This window comes from Colius striatus, chromosome 9, assembly GCF_028858725.1.
Source record: "Colius striatus isolate bColStr4 chromosome 9, bColStr4.1.hap1, whole genome shotgun sequence".
In the NCBI taxonomy this organism is placed as follows: Eukaryota; Metazoa; Chordata; class Aves; order Coliiformes; family Coliidae; genus Colius; species Colius striatus.
The window spans coordinates 33557646-33570234 of record NC_084767.1 but is presented as its reverse complement, the minus strand read 5'-3'; the positions used below and the strand labels follow the sequence as shown (position 1 = coordinate 33570234).

The window sequence follows — 12589 nt, the reverse complement described above, 5'->3', positions numbered from 1 at the left end:
AATAATCTATTAACGTCTGTGTAGCGATTCAGATATTCAAGCCACAGTTGCTAGATAGGAGTGTTTAAATTGATCAGCGCATAGATGCGTTGTTTCACCACAAATTTTATTCTGTAAACCACTATTGGTACACAGAGTTTATGACAACATTTTAAAACAACAATAGCAAAGACCTCCAGCAACAGCAGTACAAGAGACTGTGTACTGCCAGAGCCTTGGGAAGCTCAGCCATGCCTTCCCCTTGGGTGACGGTCACCTTTTTGTGCAGAGACCTGAAGTTGCACAAGTCTCATGAGCTGAGGTGGAGTGTTCATCATTCAGGGTGCGTGGGTGTTGCTGATGATTTGTGTATGTGTACATCACAGTGTAACCACATAGTTTATTCCCGCTCTCTCACTGAATTATTTATTGTGGTCTGAAATGAAGAATGAGGGGGATTCTTTTGTATTGGCATAAACGTAGGATTATGTTCCTTGTGTGCTTTCAATCACTAAATCACCGATATGTCAATTGGCATAATACAGTCTACCTCACTGGGATTTTACAAAGCTTAATTAAGTAATGTTTTTAAAGTGCTTTGAGATCCTGTGATGAAAGGCGCTTTCCAAGTGCAGAGGAGGATTATGCTGATTATTTTTCCCATCTATTACCCCAATATCTCACTGATTGAGATTCAGTAAAATAATATGAGCACCCTTATAATGATGGGCAAAGGCAGTATAATTTTTTTTAAAATTTCCTGAAGAGCTAGAAAAGGCACCTCAACAATATAATGCAGAAATTAATATAATCAGAGGGTTTTTAATTGTTCCCATTGTTTTTTTCCCCTCCTTTCTGTTTGAAAAGTCATTCCCTTTGCTGGATTAGCCGTAATAACTACAAATTATGCCTTATGTTGTTACAGTTTGATAATATACTACAGACAGGGTACAGGTTAGAAACACAGGCTGAGTTACTGTGTACTGCGGGATAGTGATTTCCTCCAAACTGATTTATGGATCAATAATTCTGTGTGCTTATTACATGGGACAGACAGATTTTAATTTCTGTAACAAAACACAGCTGAACAAAGGAAAATTATATGCTATAGCATAGGGACAAGATCCCTCTGAAGAGGATAAGCAGATGCAATCAACGTCACAAGAGCCTACCCATCTTGTAGGGGGCCTCGTCAGTAGTGGCTGATAGGGAAATGGCTTGAATGGCCCAGAAGTGAGGGTTTTATTGAGTGTTTTGGTGAGGTCTTTCATTTGGAGTTGTAAAAGGAATCAACAGTGTTTGGATACTAGTGGTAATCTGCAGTTTCTCCTGAGTTTCAGCTGTCATGATGAGAGCTGCTGTGAGGCATATCTCTGGTGGGGTGTAACTCTGCAGACTCAAATTTTCTCAATGCATTTTGAAGCAGTAAATATAGCTTAAGAGATCTTATGCTGGGTACTGTGTATTCCCTCAGCCATTCTGAATCTCACAGAAACACCAAGTTGTTTGCTGTGTCTGACTGTACAGGCACATATTCTTGCATGTGACTTGTACTTCCACAGCCTACAAACATATTAGTGAACATGGAGCTGTAGTGTAAAAAACAAGCTTTGCACTTCTCTACTGTCAAGCATGACTGTGTCTGTCAGTCCACAAGGAGAATGATTGTCTGTTTTAACACCTCACTCTGTATGAGTCTCAGCAGGTTACATAGAATCACAGAACGGTAGGGGTTGGAAGGGACCTTTAGAGATTCAGCCTTTTCTCGTATGAAAGATGCTCCAGTCCCCTGATCATCTTGGTGGCCCTGTGCTGGACTCTCTCCAGAAGTTCTCTGTCCCTCTTGAACTGGGGAGCTCAGAACTGGACACAGTACTCCAAATGAGGCCTCACAAAGGCAGAGTAACGGGGGAGCAGAACCTCCCTTGACAAGTCCTGCATCTGGGAAGGAACAACCCCATGCACCAGTACAGGCTGGGGGTTGAACTGCTGAAGAGCAGCTCTGCAGAGAGAGACCTGGGAGTCCTGATTGATAATAAGCTAAACATGAGCCAGCAATGTGCCCTCGTGGCCAAGAAGGCCAATGGCATCCTGGGATGCATCAAGAAGAGTGTGACCAGCAGGTCAAGGGAAGTTTAGTCTGGATGAGAGGAGACTGAAGGGAGATCTTATTAACATTTATAAATATCTAAAGGGTGGGTGTCAGGAGGTTGGGACATCCCTTTTTTCTATAGTATCTAGCAACAGGACAAGGAGAAATGGGATGAAGCTGGAACACAAAAAGTTCCACTTAAATATAAGAAAAAACTGTTTCACTGTGAGGGTGACGGAGCAGTGGCACAGGCTGCCCAGAGGGGTTGTGGAGTCTCCTTCCTTGGAGGTCTTCAAGACCCGTCTGGACATGTTCCTATGTGACCTGATCTAGGTGAACCTGCTTCTGCAGGGGGGTTGGATTAGATGATCTCTAAAGGTCTCTTCCAACCCTTACCATTCTATGATTCTGTGATTTTGATTCAACTGAAGCTTAAACTTAAAAAAGGACCTGTCTGTAGAAGGACATGCCATTCAAGAACCACCAGCGTGGATAGAGAATCTCTTCTAAAATACATTTTAAAAACCCCCATCTTTTGAGAAGACTGGTCTGCTTATTTGCCTTTAATTGACTAGCTGGCCTGGGCTGCATTCAGACATTTCTAGGGGAGTTCTTGAGAGCAGTTCTAGTGTTCAGCCATTTCTTGAATGTGTGCAAGCTTTGAAATTCGTTGAACTTTCCCTTCAAAAAACTCCTAACTGGAAGGAAGTCCTGAAGAATCATTGATGCACAGAAGAGAACTAGACTCATTAACACGAGAGTTTTGTGAACCTATGAAAGATGTGTGTTTGGATTTCTTGAGGAGTCTGATCTACTGCATATTATCCACACCTAATTTTGAGGAGGTCTGAAGCTGACAGAGGAGTACTACTGAGGAGCAGTAGTATATTAATAACGCAGTGACCTTTGGTTATCCCTGTCCCCTCTCCCAAGTCTTGGTTATGGTAGGATAAGAGCTCAGTCAAGACAGTAAGGTGATTTCTTTAAAGGCCTGAGCTGTAGCATTTGAAGTTAAGGAGAGGAACAATTAAAAAATGTGTATGCTGAAGTGACCCTTTGCTACCAGGCTGTTCTCATCTCGGGATTGCTGTACACTAGAAACACTCAGTCCTGGATGAAAAGGAATCTTTTTAATGAGTAAATTTTGATCCACTCAGATTTTGCTGAGGAGTCATTCAGAGATGTCTTCTAGTGTGCAGAGAATAAATTTGCTCAAGAAGCTGGCATCATCTTACCAAATGCAGCCCAGGAGTTGCCTTAAGTACAGTGTCAGTGCCATGAAATAAACCACCTGTGAAGTCTGCAGAGGAGCTGGGTGGAAACCATGGCTTCTGGCTATCATTTGGACCAGCTTAATGTGCTCTGGAAAAAAAAATCACACGTCATATCACACCAGCTGAAGAAATAGTGTTCATCAGCAGTGCTGTAACACAGAGTAAAGGACTCGCAGCAGGTGTTAACGTGCAGAGGCACCGAGCATTATGGTAACACCTGTGTTTGTCTAAATCCAGCCAAAACAATTTCCTCTTCAGTTGCAGGGGAGGATTAAAAACCAGATATATACACACCTAACTTGCAGTAGTAGCAGACATTTCCTGTAAAGCAATTTGCATCGTATTTCCCATAGTGCACTCTGGTTTTCTCTTAAAACTTTGTGAGTTTGGGGACACCTTTGGTAACTTCACTGACCCCTGACTGTCTCTTTGTCTCTCACCAGCATTGCCAGGCCTGAGCAATTGCAGATGGTGTGCTCTATGACTGCTTTCCTTAATTGAATGAAAAATAAAGCCTCTTGTAAAATATTACCAATTTAGATGCAACTTATGGGGCACATATGATGCTTATTTTTTCAATTACATGAAAACTTGGCATGGTTAAACATAGGAAGCCAAGTGATCTGTGAAACTGGTATAGGTTTCTGGATTTTTAGGTGATTTTGCTTTAAATTGTTACACAGCAGAAGGGAGTGAAGGAAGTCAGCAGCTAAACTGTGTTTTCCCAGCATGTATTTCACTCAGTGGACCCTTGATGCTCATTTCATGATTAATATATGCTGTACTATATGCATTTCGTCTTGTCACCAGAGATAACATTAAGTAAACTATCCCCTTAAGAAAAACAGCTTTTCTTGGCAAGTGGAATATGACTCAAGGAGCCAGCACTGGAGACATACGGTGCTGTGAATGAGTGCTGTGTGTTACTCTACTGGATCTGAGTCCAGGCACTATTTATACTGCAGCCTATTCAGCACCAGATTGTTAAATCTTAATACTGAAACAGTGCATCATTTAAATGTTTTTGTTCTGTTTATGTCCCGTTTTCAAGCATTGGTTATCAAGCAACACTAAGTAACTTTTTGTTCCATTTGGACAAGATCTCCCCTTGCCAAAAGCTTTCTAATCTGCTCTTGATTAGAAGAGTACCAGCATGTTGCAGTGAAATTTTTACCACAGAGAATGAACTAGGTCACTTTCAGCTTCTTTCAGTGTGTGGTGATGGAATACTCTGCAAAGCAATATGTCAGTGGTAAATGGAAAGATTTAAGTGGTACAGAGACGGGCTTGTACTTAAGTTGTTTCCTCTTCAACCTGTATGGGAATGGGAAAAGTAATGCTACATAGTAGGTATCTCATGGGCTCATAAACATTGTGTTCTGTTACTGTCTCTGTTCAAGAAACTTTCTTTCAGTGTTTCAGAGGTAGTATGACCATGTTTGGGAGATCAGGATAAAAGACCTTTAGCATTTATTTAACTTCAGTTAGTTTCAGACCTGCCAAAGAACTGGGATCAGAAAGTAAGGGACACCTGTAGTTTCTTGGCATCACAGCATGCTTCCAGATACCCAAAGAGGGTTCTTGGAGCTCTTGTTATCACAGAAGAAGTAGTTTTCTCATGTGTTAGTGTATTTCTGGCAAAAGACTTTACAGATGATCTTTTCAAAAATCAAAAAGTATATAAGCAAACCTCAAAAGGCATCAGTTTAAATGGGAGAAAAGGTGGTTTATGTCTTGTAGGCTGCACCAAGAAAAACAACATGAGCAGAAAAGTGAGGCAATGGGAACACAGTGAAGGAGGGAATAAAAGCAGTAATTGCAATAGTGCAGAACAAGGCCAAACTGCCTTTCTCTGGTGTAAGATGGCACTGTGGGTTGCTTTGTTTGGTGTCTTCCTGGAAGTCATTCCTGGGTATTAGTCATTGTTTTTGTTGTGGGTGGGCCCTCTGCAATTGTCCAAACAGAAATAATACCTCTGCACCAGATGGTTTACCATCCAACTTTACAGTCTTTGTGTCAAGCTCGTCCAGAAGAGGTGATGATCACTATTAAAGAATGAACAGAAGGAGAAATAGGACTTAGAGCATTCTCCTCCGCCCTCAAAAGGCTATTTTGGATCTGTGGTCAGCAGCTTGCAACTGTGTGTTTTTTCTTTTTTGTGTTTTTTTTTTTTTTAAACAAAGAAATGCAACTGTCTGCATAGTGCAACTTGTAGCTGGGAGTGATCTCTTACTACTTGAAGGGTTTCTAGTGCCACACTGGGAATTGTACCATGCTTAGACTGTAGCTGCACGCTGAAAGCACACACATAGGATATTTCCTGTTCATGTCAAAACCAATGCATTTATTTACTCAAGATTTTGTAGACTGCAGATTCAGGACTATAGAGTATATAAAACTTGTTCTAATGTAGAAAACTAGTCTTTAGTGGTATGGTGAAAGATATGAAAGGTGAAAGACTCCCATGCTTCCTTCAAGTCATTTGAGAGCCAGGAACATATCAGCAAGTCTCTGCTAAGAATCTTAAATCTATTTCCACTTTTCCTCATTGTTTGCCTCAGGATTCAGTACAACAAATCTTTTTGAGCAAGACTGCAATAAACCTCAAGGCAGATCTTAAATCTTTTGAACAAAAAAACTTATCAAGTGGCTTAGAAAATGACTGATAAAATATAAAGTATAATTTTTTTTTCTCTTTTCAGGAATAATCAAGCTTGGGAGATGGAATCCCCTCCCTCTCAGTTATGTGACTGATGCACCAGATGCGACAGTAGCCGACATGCTGCAAGATGTCTATCATGTTGTGACATTGAAAATCCAATTACAAAGGTAGGTGTTTCTGAACATCTGTCCTTCTCTATTCTCTTAGCTACTCTGATGATAACAGCATTACTACAGAGATTCACACATCCTGTCTTCATTAATTTCTAGTCTTTTGATGAAATGAAAAGAAAAATGAAGAGAAGGGTGGATCACTTGGCATCTTTTTTGATGTGTGTTCTAACTGGGTTTTTGTAAGTCTTCTGAAGTAGCAGTACGGTAGCAGAGGGTGGGGGGTGCAGAAACTCAATCAGGAAAATATATGGGGCCTTTAAAGGCAGACCTTTCCACAATTCCTAATTTAATGGATTTTTGAGGCCTTGTTATATCAAAAAAATAAACTCCTTGCCTTTTTCTGTGAGCTGCATTGTGAGAATCCAAGTCTGCTACTTCCAGTTGCTATGATAGGGAGGAGGGGTGCTTTTTTACGTTCTTTTTTAATCCAGTGATCTTCCCAGTGGAAAGGTGAGAAGATGAGGAAGGAATGTGTTACTGAAGCTCCATTTGGCATTTGGAAAATATTTTACTTCCGAAAATACTAGTCCTGATTAGCAAAGCAAAAGCTCCTGTCACTTTTACACTTACTTGCCTTCCATTCCCTCCCTCCCAATTCCCTTCAAAAGAGTCCTCAAATAGTTACTGACATCTTTGTAAGGAGTTGTGGCAGGCTCCTGGCAGTGCATGGCACAGTCTAGACTGGCTGGTGAGCTTACACTGTACAGTCTATTGTAACTCTATGGCCAGGACGTGTCAGAGGAAAGAGGCAAAAATAACAGACGGTGTGAAATAGTTTAATCGTGGTTCTTTGAAACTCAACTTCAACAGAAGAGGGATTCACTGGGATGTGTGTGTATGTGTCCTTTGGTAGCAGGTACATGCCCTCCATCCGTTCACTTCAGTTTGGAACGTGGAAGTAGTTGATGCCTCGCTGGTGTTAACCTTCCAAACAGCAACGTTTCTTTGCTGTTTTATCTCCAATGGGGCTTGGAGTTTCCAGTTCCCACTAATAGTCCTTTCCTTGGCTTTAGATACCATTATAATTTCTCAGCTAGACCACATCTCTACAGTGTAGTTGTAAAAGAGCATATAGAGCCTGTAGCTGCTATAAAATTGGAGTGCAGTAACTCATCTCCTCAGATGTGCAAGCTACCATGAATCCATCTAGCCTGTTGTCACATCTGTATTACCAGATGGTATCAACCCAAGATTAAGGTCTCATTATCTTCAAAGTGCTTGAATGTATGGAAACCATATAAAAAAAAGATAGTTTTTGACTTTGAGATACAGATGGTCATTGACTACTCAAGCCCAACTGAACTTTCAATGGAGGATAAAGCCAGGCTGCACAGGAAGAAGGCAGAACCATCTCAGAGGTTGACTGGAGAGTGTGCATTGCCTCTCAAGTATGAATGGCAATGACAAGCTCCTCCTAACTTTCTACTGTGCTTCTCATGTCTGTCCTGTGGATGTAGACACAGACCCTAAGCTTGTTAAATTAAAAGAGGCACAAGTCACATGAAGATAAAAGCTTCACCACATATGCAATTCTGGTAAAGTGAGAAAGAACTACATGTGACAAATGTTGGGCATATGGCTTAATGTGTATCTGAAAGGCTCTTGGATACTTCAGTGATAAGGGCAGTGTAAGAACCTGTATAAAATTAAATTTGTTTTTCAGAGCCTTGCCTCCACACAATGAGGGCACTTACCATTTAGGAATTTTGTTAGTGGCAGTGTGGCATGTATGTTTATTTTTCTGTCCCAGCAGCTGTATCTTTCTGTAGAGAGCATGGCTTTATCTAGCCATTTCTGGTGATCGCTTTACACAGTTTTTTTGCTGTCTGACAGGCCCCAGTTATTATACACACATAGAATGCCATAGTAAGATTAGTTGCTATTCCTGCCGGGTGCTATCATTCTTCTAGTGAAACTATGTGTCTTTTGGGAATTGGGCTTGATGGAGAGGGGAAAGGGGAAAAACACCTTGATGGGCTGGCTTAGCAGGAAACTCCAAGGTTGTGCTCGTTGCTTAAAGGTCTATTGCACTTGTATTCAAAGAATAAGCAGCCGTGAAGGTGATGTTTCTATCTACTTTTTGCTTTCTGTTTTAACAGTTGTTCGAAGTTGGAAGACTTGCCAGCAGAGCAGTGGAACCATGCCACAGTTCGCAATGCCTTAAAGGAACTGCTCAAAGAGATGAATCAGAGCACACTAGCCAAAGAATGCCCTCTCTCACAGGTCAGTGTTTTTAAGAGGCTTGGTGAAAGACAAATTTACAAGCTCTAAGGCTCGTATTTGTTCACTACAGGGCTTAGACCAAACAGCTCCAAAGATACCAAATCAGTTTCTTGTTTTATTTAGAAAGCAGAAATTGTAATTAATATGAAAAATAGTTTCTTAATACCATGTCTTCTTAGTGGGTTGTCAGGTGGAAATTATGAATGAATTGGCTGGGTTTTATCCTGCTGTTTAGAAAGATATAAATTTCTCATTTAGATCTTTATGTGAACCTTTTGCAAAAGGACTAAAGATCCTCAAATGCAAGATTTGAGGGGGTTCATCCCACAAGCAGAGGCCTGCTGCCTCCACTAACCTGTAGGTAGCTCTCATCAGCCCCCAACTATGATAAAAAGTGTGCTGTTTTGACAGTTGTGCCCCAATTTCTAGGAAACAGCAACAAAAAATGTATATGTAATTATGTTAAAAAAAGAACAAAAACTCAGTCTCATTCTTTGTGATTGCTGTATAAACAGCAGTGATGTCATGTCTAAGACGTAGATTCCTACAGATAACATGAGCTCTGTTTGTACATTGGATTGTCATAATGAGATACATAAAATTTTTATGACTGAGTCCTCCTTGCCTCTCAGAAAAAACTAGAAAAACACTTCAACACCTAAACCAAGTAACTTTGTTAAGAGTGAAAAATACATTGCCTTCTAAAAAGTTTATTAGAATCATAGCTCAATCTGTCGACTTTATTTTTGTCAAAACATCAGTAATCCCTGCTTGCTAAAAATCTATTGCTTTGCTAGCCCATATGCAGCATTTTTTCTCCTGTGATTTCCAGTCTTGCGTTGCACTGTAGACTCATCCTGCAATTCATGATCCAAAATCTCTGTGAACCAAAAGAATGCTTTCTATGTATAACTATGACAAATTTGCCTCACTGTGTTATGATTACAACTCCAGTGAAAGTATAGAGGTAAGATACAGAGCAATTTAGATCTTAGCCGTGTGGGATCTGCAGAACTAACAGTAATGGAAAGACTGTAAGGAAAAGCCAGGTAACTTGCCTTATTTACTAAAGGAGTGGCAGTGATGCTAGATCTGTACAGAGTGTAAGTGCATTGAATATGAAAGTATTTTTCTTTTCACACAGTTTAAGTGTAACTTCTTTAAATAGAATTATCTGTGGAATCTGGTCAGCTAATGATGATTGCAGCATATGGTTGTCTCTGCCCGGTTTTCTTCAATATCTAGTGTAACTAAACCATGAATCATTTAATATGCAAAATTCGTTTATTGTCTGGGTCTTTTTCCACCCACTTCAGTTTCAAAGCCTACCAGGTGGAAACGTTGCAGTTCGTTACTTCTTCTTTAGCTTCAGTCTGAAATAGATTTCCAAAATTACTGATGACAGAACGGTAGCAGCAAAAATCCCCAGTGTTTGTTTAGTGGACAAAGCTAAAAGGAGATTGTTCTGTAGAGAATTGGTCTTACATTCATGTAAACACAGGTGGAAGTGACCTTGAACAGTAGTGACTAACTAATAGGGGCTGCAAGAATGAAGCTTATATTATTAGTATTGTTATTATTATTATTGCCATAAAAAGTTTCAGTCTCTCTTGGTTTTGCTCACAAAATGCAGGAGATACAATGGAAGGTTGTATCAGAGCTGTCTATTACCATCATCTGTATATGCCTCTAATACAATTCCTCCTCCCAAATCAGTTTTAAAAAAATATCGTGCCAAATGTGAAATGTCATTACAACCCCTCTGTGGTTAATATATTATTGACAGCAGCAAATTGCAGAGTGGTCTCTTAGGACTCAAACTGCAGAGTAAATGCTGCTGTTTATTAATGTGTTCCCAGTGCCTCAAGTACAGAAGTGGAGAGGGGCAGCGCAGGGAGCTGTTGCTCCCACCAGTGACAGTGCTCCTTCTCTGCTTCTCGTGCCTGAGCTCTCCATGCAGCCCAGATGAGGATTCTGATTGCCGCTAAAGGGAAATCTAGAGATTCTCTTTGATTTAAAATTGTTCTGTGTTTTTCTGCTAGGTATATTATGTGACTGCAACATAGCTACCTTTAGCATATGGCTCCTGTTCAAAAAAATAAATCCTAGTTAACCGAACTGGGGGAAGGAGGGTAGGTTGGGAGGTCTGTGTATGGCAGAAAGAAATCCTATTGTTTCACCATTTTCATCTTTGCATAGAGACCTCTGTCTTCCCTGTATATTGTATAACTCATTTCATCACTGACCATGTGTTTTGTCTCTTTGCTGAAGAAAGATTTCTTGGGATGTGAGCACGTCCTATATTTTTCTCCTTGAACTTACTGCACTGGATTTTCTTTATGTGATCTTAGCTCCTGGTCTAAATAGTTTTCTTTCTACATAGCTCTCATGGCCACACAAATAGCAAATGCATTTTCTGTTCATGTAATCTATTCCTTTCTTGAGGATTTTCCCAGGAATAATATGCATTATTTAGAAATATGCAATTAGTCAGTGGTTATTTTTTTGCCAGTCTCTTCAGAATGGATATTTCCTTTCTGCAGATTCCTAGCAGAAGTACCCTTAAGGTTCCTTTACATTTTGTAGTGAGGACGTGTAGTTTGAAGGTCTTACATTTCTTTCCCTGACTCTACCATTGATCAGCTGAAGAGATTCTGTCCTGGGGTTTTTCACTGCTCTCTGATTTACTATTTGACTTTACTATTTATTTTAGGCCTCGCTTTTCAAATAAAGGTTAATGGATATTCTCTGATATTTAATAGCTTTACTATTTCAACAATGTCGATTTGTTGTAGAGCCAGAGGATTTGATGGAGGGAAAATAAAGGAAAAAACAAATTTTTATGTAGAGAGAGATAAACAATTTCCTCATCCTTCCTTAATGACTGAAATTTAACTAAAGTCATGATAAAAAACCCCAAGTTAGCTCAGCTCAACTTTGTTAAAAGTCCTTCCTTTTCAGAGGCTATCTCCATGACAGGCTTTCAGAATACTATTGCTTGTTAAAATGACTTAGAGCAAGGAAGGATTTATGGGGAAGGAATGGCTGCTGACTGCCACAATGCTAGGTTTATGTCTCAAAATATTGATTTTAATTAGAAAAGTGAACCATGGTTTTAGAAATTGAAGCTGCTACTTAAAAAGACTCTTACTTCATAGCCTTCAGACAGTACTGCAGCAGCCTTGGAGTGGAAAAGTTGAAGTGAAGGGGCAGAAGAGTGTCTTTACTGAAAGTGAGATTACCTTTAAAAGACTGAAACTAGTCTGCACAACCCAGTTACCTTAGGTCTCTTGATTTTGCTCACAATTTTAAGTCCCCAAACTTCAAGAGTTCAGGAACAGTTAAGGTCCTGCAGTGAATTGAGTAGAAGGCTGGATAAATATGGAAGAGAGGGGATGTTTTTGTTTTTAAGGCTCTGTTAAAATTGACTAAGCCGATGTGTAAGCCTTGTAGCTTTCCAGAGATGGCCAAGATCCCATTTTGCACAAGAGCCTGCAGGAGCCAGTCAGCCAGAGCTTGAACCTACAATAAATAGCTTGTTGGAGCTGTGAGATCATCCTTACTCTCTCATCTCTGTGCAGAAGGGTCATACAGTGTGCTAGGACTTTTTTTGTCCTTTGACGTAAGTGAGGAAGGATAGCAGAAGGAAAATGTGATTTCTGGAGAGTATGTATCGGCTCTCGTGTGCTAGATTGCATTTCCTTGCTGGAAATGTATGTGTGCTGGAAATGATTTGACCCTGGAAGAGTTCAGAGATGGGAAAAGAAAAATAAAATGGATGACTCCTCTATAGAATAGATGAAGGGAGGGGAAAGAAATAGAAAGAAAGAGCTACCAGTAACCAGGCTCTTACCCACCCTATGGACAGAAGCATCCCAGAAATAAAGTGGCATGAGTATTGGATGCTGCAAAACAACTCTACACCTTTCTGGTTCAGTTGGCTTGTAAAAAGAGTTGCTTAGAAGCAATTTGCAAAGAGTAGAGAGGGGTAATATTTCAGTTTTATTGAGCCTTTTTGTGGGTTTTGGCTGTTCTGTACTGCAGGATGTGTAGTTCCCTTTGCTCTAAATGGCACTGTTAATTTCTCTTTTGGGTGATTTTTCACACAAGAGCTAATCACACATTTCTATAAATTATATTAATTTAACTTATTTACCTAACTGTTGTACTGCAGTGAGTAGCACGG

The 12589-nt window shown here is 40.1% G+C and overlaps 1 protein-coding gene across 1 annotated transcript in view; it reads left to right on the top strand.

Moving 5' to 3' along the window:
• Positions 1-12589, top strand: part of SATB2 (SATB homeobox 2) — a 127839-nt gene that overhangs the window by 49548 nt on the left and 65702 nt on the right. The window contains exons 4-5 of the mRNA XM_062002578.1: positions 6048-6174; positions 8280-8403. Coding sequence (XP_061858562.1) covers positions 6048-6174; positions 8280-8403 — 251 coding nt within the window. The remainder of the gene's footprint in view (positions 1-6047; positions 6175-8279; positions 8404-12589) is intronic.